We start from the raw sequence: 13149 nt of genomic DNA on the forward strand, positions 1-13149 counted from the left end.
TTCGGTGAACTGATGATCTTCACGGCCAATCACAGTCATTTCTGTTGAGCATGTGAACACAACGGCAAATCAGCCACGCTCAGTAGCACTCAAATGTCAGTGAGAAATGGACGTTTTTAAAATTTCACTATCGATCAGTACTAAATTCCAGTATCGTGACAACACTAGTTGTTCGTTGGATTTTTAAGATGTGGCCGCTGTATTTAAAAATGAAGGCTTTAGATCAGATGTTGTTTAAGATGGGATTTAAAGGCAAAACATTGAGTGATTTTGTCAATGTTTCCGATAAATAAGTTCTCGCTGTTGGAGAAAAATCATGTGATTAAATATTCTACATGGTTGAGCCGCGACTTGAATGTAGACAACATAAAAACATTTGGGATCCTGAACCCGAAACTGGGTATTTCAGAATAACAAACAAGCTTTCCAAGAGAAATTCACTTTCTTTTTTATGCAATTCTTCATGCTGAAATGAGAACAAAACGTATACGTATATATGAATGTGCAGAAGACCTGAAGACACTGACAATAGGGTTTATCCATTATGCAAATATAAAACAAATAAGCACCAGTTTGCTAATGTATGGCAAGATGGCTTGATAGCTACAAAAATGAAAGATCTCCCTCTTTCCTTTTCATTCTTGCTGCATTAAAGAAGACTAAAGATGCAATGGCTTAATTTCTATTTGCGTGAATAGATAGTAAGGGAACAATTGGATCATGGCTCTGCTTGAACTGTTTAATACCCTCAGGTGGGTTGACCAAATTTTCAGAAATGCCAGTAATTTTTCAGACCATCTGATTACTAGTTGAGAGAGGTTAAATAATAGATATAAATAATACATAATAGAATGCATTGTATAAATTGTTCTCTGATATCAACACAGAAGGTATGTGGCTTAGTTAAGTGCAAAAAACGCTCTATATGTATAAGCACTCTATATGTATCAGGCTCCTGCATCTCATGTCTCTGCTTTCTTATACTCAGAGTGTGATGTACTCTGAAATATGCATGTACAAAATAATCATACTTCAAAATATATTTGAAAAAAATTGAGTAGATGCGTACTGAAGTGGAGTAGAGGTTCATGTTAGGAACACCAACCTGATTTCACCAAGTAGGGCCTGTTTGTGGATTAGCATCTGTGTTTATCCTGGAACAACATTCCAATCAGCCAATCAGAAGTAAGGGATATGTTTACCGTTTATGTTAGGTTTAGGCTTATGTTTAAGTTTCTGCACTTATAAATGATTTTTATCAAACTATTTTGCAACAAAAATGATGTTCCAGGATAAACATAGATGTTAATCCAGGATCGCATCATGCTTGGCAAAATCATGACGTGCTGTTAGGAACGTGTGAGCTATCTGTACCTAACTCCTCCTGAGTTATTAATAAAATATAGGCTAAATTACAATTATACCCCAAAAAAAAAAAAGATTTAAAAAAAAAAAAAAAAAAAAAAAAAAAAAAAAAAAAAAAAAAAAAAAAAAATCGACCGACAAAGATGTTTAACATGTATGAAAACACAGGCAATAATTAAAACCAATCTCAGTGTAAATAGATGTTTTATGACAAGCAGAGATGTATAGTAACGAAGTAGAACTACTTCACTACTGTACTTAAGTACTAAAAGGCTGTATCTGTACTCTACTGGAGTATTGTTTTTTCTCCCACTTCCACTTTTACTTCAGTACATATTTTCGATGAGTTTAATACTTTTACTCCGATAGATTTTTTATGTGCTGCATAGTTACTCGTTACAATTATAAAAATGTTACGAATCATTCCAAACCCACATTATCAATGCCAGAGCAGCAGATGGCTCTGTCAAAGGTTTGAATAAGCTGGCTCGTCATCTTTTAGACGATCAAAGAAGACAGCGCTGCCTGGATGCATTGAGAGCACTTTAGTTTGTTTTCGACATTGGAAAACCAAGAAATTCCACCTTCAACTCCTTCACTTTCAACTGTTCGTGGTGATGAGGAAGAAGACCACCCATGGCCCATTTAGAGTCCATGTTTGCATTTATCGGAGTGAAAGACAATTCATATAGAATGAAATTGAAAAAATAATCATATAAAATAATGATCCAAAATAATATAATAACATACATAATATATATAATAATATAATAATATACACAAGACACAGCAGTTTGAGCTATTTGTAAGCACTAGATAAGTTAACGTTAGCTACCCGCGGTTCATTTATATATATATATATATATATATATATATATATATATAAATCATAAACCATGTTTCTTTTTGTTCTGATTAATCGCGTGCCCCAAAAAAGATATTTAAAATAAACAAAACAATATGATGTCTTTTTACTGATTTCTTTAATAATTACATACCACAATACTTGTACTTTTACTTTCAGTATTTGAGTAGTAATTTTTAAAATAAACTACTTGCAATACTTAAGTACAAAAAATGCTAAATACTTTAGTACTTCCACATAAGTATGGTGCTTAAAGAGCACTTCAACTTCTACTTAAGTCAATTTTTGATAGAGCACTTGTACTTTTACTCAAGTCTGGGTCTTTAGTACTTTATACATCTCTGATGACAAGGCATGAAAAAAAAAAAAAAATCAAGGTTTTAAAACCGCTAAAAAATTTTTTTATACCGTTCCTAAGGTATTTGTAAGGGGCTTTTTTGTGTTTTTTAAAATGTATTGTAAAGAAATCTGTGTATTCGAATTTTAATTATTTTTATTATTTAGCGTACATGTTTACTGTTCCAAAATAGTATTAATGTTTCCTCAAATAAATTGTATTTTGTTCATTGGGGGAAAATATTTTTTTTACTCAGTTGTTTAAAAAGAACTTATTTTAGAGCAGTAATCAAAATATTTAGCAAATTTTTATCCAAGGTTATCATACAGTCAGAAACTTATTCCAGCCCATGCCTAATATAATAATAATATCTATTTAATATTATAATTTATATTATAATAATAATAATATTGCTATTAAATCTAGCAATCTTTTTAGGAAACGATGATGACAATCAAACGCTGCTCTGGCTCGCAAATTAATAATTCTGTAAGTAACGTCAGAGTCTGTGTTTTGTACGGATTGGCCTGTTTTTCACTAGGATTTTACTTTCACTGCATTTATATGAGAACGAGGAAACAACCGTGTTTGAGGCTTAGGCATGTCATTACCTTATTCAGCTATGTCTTATACTCAGATTTTCACTCAATGGCACTATAATGGTGTGACAAATACTGCAAAGCTGAAAAAATAATATAATATTTAAATCACATTAGTTTAATATTTGCTTAATTGGACTAAATGATTAAAGTCTGGCATATGTCCCCAGAGAAAATGTTTTGACCTATTAATTGAGTTCTAACTTTAGGATAAATATTATGACCACTAAATAATGACTACAGGACCCAAAAAAAAAAGGAATACTATATATTGGGATGAATCAGTCCCGATAAGATCTCTAACACGCATTTACAAAACAGTGCTAATAACATTCTCAAATCCAAACAAATCACAGAGACAGCAAGACTATGAGTTTTCTTTTTCTTCAGTTAGCCTAGACGTGCATTGCTGTCTCATGGCAGCTTTAAAAACCTAAAATCTAATTTGTTGACCATGTGGAGCGCGGTGTCTTTAAACCTCGCTCATCTATAATGCTGTGATATAGTGTGAAGTATGCTGAGATGAGACAGGGAGACTTTAATACATAAAGACAACAGACCCTGTTTAAACAGAACATGAGTGCTGCTGAGCTAACTAGATGACACATTTGAAAAGCCAGAAAAGAAGCAAATGACCCCAGATCAGTAGGAAGATTCCACATTACTTTTTTTATTGGTAAAAAAATCCTCTATTCCGGTATTTGGTTATGCGCTGCATTGTGTGGGAGAACATGCAGTGCGAGCTACACCCCCAGGAAATCGGTAAGCTAGAGCCAGGTAAGAGAACATCTGCTGAAGAGAGATATAACACACACACACACACATAACCACAATCCCCACCTTAATCACCTCTATCTTGATGGAGGCTATTTGTGTGGCCAGAGATATCTGGCTACAGCCTGAGAGCGGGAATGAGTACATCAGTATGAGCTTAAAATGGATCTCAACAAATGGATAAAATAATGAAATGAGGCAGACATGTACGGTCAAATATGTTTCTGCTGAAATACAACAACCAAAAATCCTCAAATAATTCATCTGGATCTACACAACTGACATTCCCTGCAGGTAAGCAACAGGACAATTAGACAATAAGAAACTCACATGCTTTAAAAACAGCTTAGGTTACATCAGCCGTTACCTAATCACTATTATATAAATCAGCATTGGATATGAATATAATAGGACAAATATCCTTGCTCCTGTGAGAATCACTGCATCTCTTTTGACTGAAAATGTATCGATGAAAAAAAAAAACAAGTTGAGTGAGTTGTTTAGCCATCATCTATAATGTCACTCCGCTGGTAATTAAATGGAGCCTGTGCACAATTGCTTTGACATTTACGCTGCATGCAAAATATGTCCCTACCAGTATACAATCAACAAAAAAAAAATTGTAAAAACAGTATAATGTCCAATCTTACAGTACCATGATGACCTTCAACTTTCTCTGTGAGAATCTAAAGTGTGCAAGTGAGTGTATGTGGAGTCTCAATCCAATTTCACATACTTCTCTACTATGCAGTAGGCAAAATACATAGGCTTCCAATTTTAAGCAGAACATCCAGCCTAATCTCATAATGAAACGTAACTATTTTTGTCAGTTTAGTGGCTAATTCAGTCATACGAAAATAATACGAAAAAAGAGTCATGGCACCAAACCCCAGCCCTAAACCCAACCGACATTGGGGGATAAGCAAATGGTAGTAAACTAGATCAAATGAATTCATACCAATTAACCACTAAATCAAAAAGTTACGAATTGCCGTGAGGTATCGTTGGAACTTCAGAAAAAGTAAAATTTCCATAACATGAATAGAAAAATTGTCCACTATTGTGTTTATATATCAATAATATATCATTAAAATAATATGCTAAAAAAAAAACAATATTAGAATGATTTTTGCTCGATTATCATTTTGCACTGCTTTAATAATTCCTATGAGAACAATGGATATTTTATATATATATATATAGGTTTACAGACTTTTCTGTTGTCTACTTTTTAACACCCAGACTTTGAAGTGGTCATTTTGAAGCCAAAGCTCTTCGAATTTATATTATCCTGTCATTAACAGCCTTAAATGACAGGTACAGTCTGGTAAATATCTGACTTAAGTGAATGACAGTGGATGAAAGGAATTTAACGGAGCTTCAAATGCTCTTTCATAACAATAGACATAAAAACAGCATGGTTTAAAAATTTTATTTAAAAAAAATTTGGATAAAAGAAACTACACTTTCAAATGACAACCTAAAATTCCCTGATTTTCAATGTCTGGAACTCAATGATTCCATGATATTCCATAAATTATATCACTCGTGGGAAGTTGGGTAAATAGAATGTAAAAACAGTAGTATGCCTGACTCACTGTCCTCAAAAAGGCAAGCAAAAAGCTACAATATGATTCAGTAATGCACGCATACACTGGAAACTTTAATATGCCATTAGGACACTGGACAATGACGCAACATGGTCAAATGATTAAGACACCAGAACAAATGTTATGCAAAAAAGATTATTATACAACCCACATTCGTAAAATAAAGACTACACTTTTCTAGAAAGTCGTGGAAAAAATTATTCAAATTTGAACAGAGCAATGAAAACTGAAAAAATCAAGCACAATATTAAATCTTGAGCATATCACAATACAGGACAGGGCAATACTGATATGATTTACATTTACTCTAAAGGTATTTAAAGATTCAATAAATATAAATTGTGTTCTGTGATATCATGTTTCCTATAGTAAATAAAATAGTGGTCTACAGATATAACAAATATGCCAAAGATTTGGAGCACTGTATTACTGTATAATTTAACAAAGACTCATACAGCTCATATATAGATTCTAGACGAAAAAACATATGAGCAATTCCAGCGTTAGGGATGTGACATTTGGAGTAAAAACTCAAAACATTCACAGAGAAAGTACATGTTGACATTATATTGAAACATCTGTTTATATTTTCCAGAATAACTGACCACAGTGTTATGGGAGCAGAAAAATAACAATCTGCAAACATTTTTTATATTTTAAATGAGGAAAATGAACATGTGTTATGGATGTGACCAAAAAAGTTAGTGAATTTACAGTATACAACATACTTTGTAGAAATTCTGTGAATTAAACTGCACAACCCAAATAAAAATAATAACGCTGATCAAAAGGATAAGAGTTGACTCTATAGAACAAACATGATTGATTTTATTTTATTTGACATTTTTTGCATTTATGAGGAAGAAGCTTTGTTATGCATGTGACACCTCTCCGTTACAGATGTGAAATTGCCACTAGTGTGACTGTGGTAAATCAAATATAATTATTTAAAACACTGACAGATACATGTTTGGGTATTTTGAAAGTCATTTTGCTTACACTTGTTTACACAAAAAAAATGTAGAAACGTTTTCACTATTTTTTTATGGCAAGGTTGATATTTGCATGGAATTGCTCATACACGAGTAGTCCACATCCATTATGTGTATCACATAGTCGGAATATTTCCCAACTGCCTTAATTTTTTCAACAACAACTAAAAAAACTGACTTTACAATTGTGGAAGTGCACACACACGTCCACACATACACACAGACAGACAGTTATAAACTTAGAATGCAGTCTAAAGATAAGAGTTTACTTTGCATCACAAAGTCCCAGAGTCATTTAACTGATACATATCAGTCCAGTGAGCAATGTATGTGCAAGTCTACCTCTCTCATCCACCTACCAACACCTCCTGCCAGTCTGACTGTTATTCTAACCCAAGGTAACATTTTGTACAGTTGCTGATTACTGCTTTTAAGTAGCTATTAAATATTTCTCCAAGCAAAGTGAAAAGAGGTGCTGCAAAATATCAGGTTAGAAGCAAACCAAATCTAATTATGGCTTTGAAATTCCTCTCTAAACTAGTATGAAGACGTAGACCTGCTAAAGCCCAAGGACAAACTGTAGGTCAGCATGCAAGAAATTAATAAGTGCAAACAAAAAAAAAAAAATTCAGAGGATTTTTTTTTTTTTAGATTTCTATTAAATAGACTAGACAATGCCGTGAATGAGAACAACACACATATAAGCAAAAGAGCAGACATTTAAAACAATGTGAACTTCTTTTGGTGTGTCGGTCAACACCATCGTGATACAGAAGCTTTTATTTTTCATAGACACAACTGAAACAGCAATGCTGCTTAAACATTCATGTTGTAGACCAATTTTTCCCATTCATATATAATTAAAAGGATAATTTACCCAAAAATGACATTTCTGTCATCCTTTACTTACTCTCTACTTGTTCAAAACCTGTTTAGTTTATATCTTCTGCTAGACACAAATGAACACACAAAATAACATTTCGAAGCATGTTGGAAAATGGTAAGCTTTAACTTCCATAGTATTTTCTATCCTATTACCGAAGTCAATGTCTACAGGTTTCCAACATTCAAAATACATAATTTTCTGTTCATCAGAGAAAAAGATAAGTCAGAAAAGCCTGGAAGAACTTGAGGGTGAGTCAAAAACAAGCACATTTTGATTTGAGTGAACTATTCCTTTAAGACCTCACACTGAGGTTCAAGAACATCACAGCAATGCAACACCTGTCATTAGCAAACTACAATGAACTTAAAGAAATCCTTCACATAAAACTAATTTTCAAATGCTTCTGTAAGTTCTGTGAAACACATGAGCTGTTACTGTAATATGACAGCTTCAATAACCATTCCCTTTCATATTTTATCTCACAAATTTTAAGCGAATGGTGTCTTTCAGCTAACATTTTATACTTTTTTTCAGCATACCGTATACATTTTAGGTGAACTAACACTTACGAACAACAATGTAAACTTAGAACCATAAGAAATCGTTGTTTTAAAAATAAAAAGAGAAGCTGTTGCATCCTCTGCCCCTACTGCCAATGAAGCACACGAACGGTGAACTTACATATTCACTCAGCATCAAGCAATGACATCTGAATAAGTTCAGAGATTTACCGTAATAATCATCACTCGTTATTTCGGTGCTGAAATCTGAGTGACGGTGCTCGTGCACTTCCCCTGCTTTGATTGACAGCACGTCAACAGCGCTCGCGCCCTGCACGCGAAGCGATGGCGCTTTCTAGAAAATCCACAAGTACCAGCGACTACATCCCACATTCACACCAAACCCTCACATAATGTCTAATAACAGCAGGCGCTGAGAGAGACCGAGTCTGAGACAGATTTTTCAGTTGATACTCTTCAGCCGAGTAATTAGGGAGAAAAGAGTTAAAGTTAGTAATTCCCCTGAGGAGAGCGGTGGACAGACAGCTCCCTCTACATCAACAATAACACGCTCAAAGCTTTCTACAAGAGCTGCCCTGCAAAATCATTTCTCATGCAACTTTGGCTGCGAGAACAGAGGTTTGATGCATCAGAACGGCCTGTTAATACAGCAGGTAAGTAGTACGCGTACTTCTAACGGTACAATAAGATCTCCCTGCACACTATCCGACTGGAAATTGAGCGCAGCGTTTTACCTTTAGTTCCGCACTCTCCGCCATCTTGTGACTGCTAGCGCAGGCGTGACGTTGCCGGGTCACGTGGTGTGCACGCGCGGCTCGTTGCCCGGCGTAACCGTTCACACGTTTTTCAAATAGGGGTGTCCAAAATGCTGCGCTACCTTTGTGAGAGGAAACTGTGTTGAGGAAAGGTATTGCTTTTTTCCATTCAGTGTCTAGAGGTATCATATTTTAAATAGTATTGAATCGTGTATTTCGAAGACCGAGAATAGCAAAATTAATTGTTAAATTACCATGAAGTGCTTTTCATTTAGTTTTGGGGTAATGTCGACTCAAAGGGGCAAACTAATATTTATATTTGGACAGGCAGTTGATTATGTAAATAACTTCTTTCATTTTACAATTTTGTAAAATGTTTAAATATGCAAATGGCGTTTAAATAGTTTGAAATGCCCTGATTTGCATACAGTTCTAGTACAGAAATCTGAACACTGGATGAAGTCAGGTTAAAATTCTTGTTTCTAATTTTAAAACACGGAGTAAAGAGTATGTAGGCTTCACTGAGGATTTCTTTCAATCAAGAAAACAGAAAATTTAACAATTCTTGTTGAATAAAATGACCAAATCAACATAAATATGAATGTATTCACATCCCTCTGTAAAACCATTAGAATATTTGGTCAGACTTTACATTAAGGTTTCATAATAGTTAATCAGGCCTGTAGCCAGCCTGGTAAAAGGGGTGGTTCTTTTTTTTCAAAAAGTGGACTTTTTGCAGTTATTCGACTCTTTTTCTGTTTTCTAATAATTATGAGGTTTAAATACTGCGATTAGATGATTAGATCATATATCAGGAGAGGGTAAAAAATAGGAATCTGTTAAAGTTGTGAATTAAAAACTGGCCTATTGTCAAATAACAAACTGGCCAGCACATTCAACTTTCCCCAGTCGGAATTTGGCCAAAAAATTATTAATGATAATAACGTAGAGCTTCACGATTTTTCTAGCCTCTCTTGTAAAAAGTGCATTGCATAATTTATGAATAACAACAATAGCCTAATAAGCATTATAACTTTAATATGGGCCGCCTTTGGTGCTTCACAACATTTTATTGGTTGTTTTTTCTTTTAAGAATAAGGTCCAAGATTTAGAATAAAAGTTATTTGTAAAATGTTTTCTTTATTTAACAACAATACAGTGAAAGTTAACATTACTTGCAGGTCTTACTTTAGGTCTTAAAGCCTTTTTCGATGGGTTATTTTGATCATTTATGATGACATAACAGTCACAATAGGAAAAATGAGCTAATGTATGGGACAAATACTTGGCCTTTGTCAGTAGGGGGGTGGGTCTTTTGAACCAGCCAAACCCCCCTGACTACGGGCCTTTAAAAAAAAAAAAAATTATTCATCAAGGTAGCATTTATTAAATGTAAAAAAAAAAAAAAAGTTAAATTGTTAAACACTTATTTATTCAATATTTATTTATTACATATTATATGTAGCTTCAAATGAAATTATTTCTCCAGTGCTTTCTTTATTACTATTACCATTAATATTATTAATAATAATAATATTAACAATAACAATTAATATTAAAGTGATTTCTGAAGGATCATGTGACTCTGAAGACTGGAGTAATGAAGCTGAAAATTCATCTTTCAAATCACTGGAATAAATGATTAAATTAAATGAATCAATAATGAACAATGCTTGTACAGCGTTTATAATGCATAGTCTACTATTTACACATTTACAGATGCATTGGAATTCAAACTCATGCTTGTTAACATTAGTTAGCACACTATGAGTTAAGAAACTAATTATAAACATTATTTCCATTAATGGTCATGGAGATGATTAAATACTGTACTAAATGTATTGTTCATTGTTTGTTCATGTTAGTATGTTAGCAATACATTAACTAACATCAACTAATACAACCTTATTGTACAGTGTTACCAAATATTTATAGGAATAAAATGGTGAAGTCCAAAATTTCAAAGCTACAAGTGCTATGTCTTGTCTTAAGTAGGCCCACTATATCTGCTTTCTTAAGCATTTTGTCTACTTTTTTCCTGCAACTTTTCTTGGGGAGGGGTAAGAAATAAACTGTGACATCAAATTACAAACATTAAAAAACAAACATTAAAATAAGCAATGACAACTAAAGCATTTCTTATGTTTTGATTACTTGATACTGAGCATGTCTTTCTAGTTTTGCAAAACGTTTATTGGGTACACTCTTAAATAAAGATTCTTTATTGACATCAATGGTTCCATGAAGAACCTATAAATATACATGGAACCTTTTTATTTACGAAAGATTCTTTACAACGGAAAAAATATATTTAGAATATGAAATTGTTTTGCGCAATATAGGGCTGCACAATATTGGAAAAAACTCAGATTGCGATATTTGTTTTTTCTGCAATATGTATTGTGATATGAATATCATTTCACAGGATGATTTTACATTGATTGGAAAGACCTTGTAGGGGAGTGCATCTCCATAAAATATACAAAATAAAATAAACAAATTTAAGCACAGATGAAAACAGAACAGAATTATAAAAATGAAATATACATCACTTCATTGTTTTCAATATTGAGATACAGAAATTCTATAATCGAATATAAAATAATACTACTCATTGTATAAATAATTAAACAATTCATCTTTATGATGTAAACTTTATAATTTCTAGTGAACAAATGGTTTAAATTAGCTTGAAATCTTATACTTATTGGTCATTAAAAAACACATCCAAATAAAAATCGTTCACACTATTAAATTAAAGTTAAACTTTTCACTGACTTCAATGGATTCTGGTTAATTAAAATCCCAATTTGACATTGCAGATCCAGCGATGTGACTATTGCAGATTCACACACTGCGATTTCGATGCAAAAATTATTACATATATATTGTGCAGCCCCATGGCACTCTGAAAAAAATAGCATTGCATTGGTTGCTCTTCAGTGTTTGGGCTTTCAGCAGTGACATACATTACACTGAACTGTGAGAACTGAACTGACGGAGTTTCAGTTTACTAGAACTTTCATCTTATGCTATTTTGACACAAATAGGCATGGGGCGATAACCGTTTTTTAAGGAATACCGCAGTTTGGAAAGGTCAAGTTTTTAAAACCGACAAGATTTTCTGCTGTATTGTTCCTACGGTATTTTAAAGATTTGTTTTCCTTTTTTTGTTTGTTTTTAGGACAAAAGTATCTCCAGCAGAAAAGATATCCAAAGATGCCGTTTTAAATTGTAAAGAAATCTGTGTTTTTAATAAAAAACAGAGGTCAATGATTCATTTGATATATTTAGCCTGACATGTTTACTGCTCCAAAATAATATAAATGTTTCTCAAAATTAAATATATTGTGTTTAAAGGGGATTTTTTTTACCCATACATTTAAAAGGAATATATTTTAGAGCAGGAATAACAATACCGGAAAATGTAATATTTTTGTCATACGTCAGAATCTTATACTGGCCCATGCCTAGACACAAACATTGTAAAAAGCGCTATTGAAATAAAGATGAATTTAATTTAATACCCCATACTGTTTCTAAGTCTACACCCAAGAGTGTAAAAAAAAAATAAGCAGAGGGGCCTTTGAACTTTGTGGTCTCACTTTATATTGTCGTTAACTATTTAGATATAGATACTTGCATTAAAAAAGTAATGTACTTAATGCTTTCATATTCTATTGAGCACTTGTTCTTGAGGTGGGTTAATGTGCAAGGCATGGTTCAACAGTAATTATAAATGCAATAACAGAACTTAATTCCAGATGTTCTTATATGCAGATAAAGTATACTTGAGTGCATTTGATCAAATGATTAATTTAAATGTAAGTAGTAATTAGGTAACAATATAAAGTGGGATAAATTTGGTTTTGGACATTGTGAGGCTTGATGTTAAAAATAGAGAGATATACTGTCACCTACTGAGTGTATCTCTTCTGACACAAGTTTGATTTAAATAAGTGAATAATGAAATTAAATGTCTACAATAAAAATGTTTTGTTTTCCTTTTAAAATGTAGATTAATATTATAAATAAGAACTCTTAAGCTTATTTATAATTCAGATTTATTTACTGTTGTCAGTGAGTCAGACCTTTAAAAGTCACATGGAATTAAAATAAAGTTTTTAAGATGTTAGTATCAGTATTGTTAGTTTTTAAGATATCTTTAAGTTGTTTATTTTACTGACATGGCACCGTTTACAGAAGAATGTATGTAAATCTGTTTACTCTGAGGATTCGCGCACTGAACAATCACACAGGCAATGCCTATTTGTACCGCTAGATGGAAGTGTTGTATTGCACAAAAATAATCGACTCCTTTAAGAGCTCAATTTCTGTGGGTTCGATGTTAATATGTAGGTTTTTAAATTGTAGGCTACAGAACTGGTGTGCAGGCTAAACATATTATTATATATTAATTAGATAATAAATCATATATTAATGAG

General features: G+C 32.8%; 1 protein-coding gene across 1 annotated transcript in view; it reads right to left on the reverse strand.

The window, feature by feature from the left end:
* pias1a (protein inhibitor of activated STAT, 1a) overlaps positions 1-8713 on the reverse strand; it is a 60252-nt gene extending 51539 nt beyond the window's left edge. Inside the window, exon 1 of the mRNA XM_056461675.1 lies at positions 8684-8713. Coding sequence (XP_056317650.1) covers positions 8684-8707 — 24 coding nt within the window. The 5' untranslated portion in view covers positions 8708-8713. The remainder of the gene's footprint in view (positions 1-8683) is intronic.
* Positions 8714-13149: the final 4436 nt, after the last annotated feature.

Source organism: Danio aesculapii, chromosome 7 (assembly GCF_903798145.1).
Source record: "Danio aesculapii chromosome 7, fDanAes4.1, whole genome shotgun sequence".
In the NCBI taxonomy this organism is placed as follows: domain Eukaryota; kingdom Metazoa; phylum Chordata; class Actinopteri; order Cypriniformes; family Danionidae; genus Danio; species Danio aesculapii.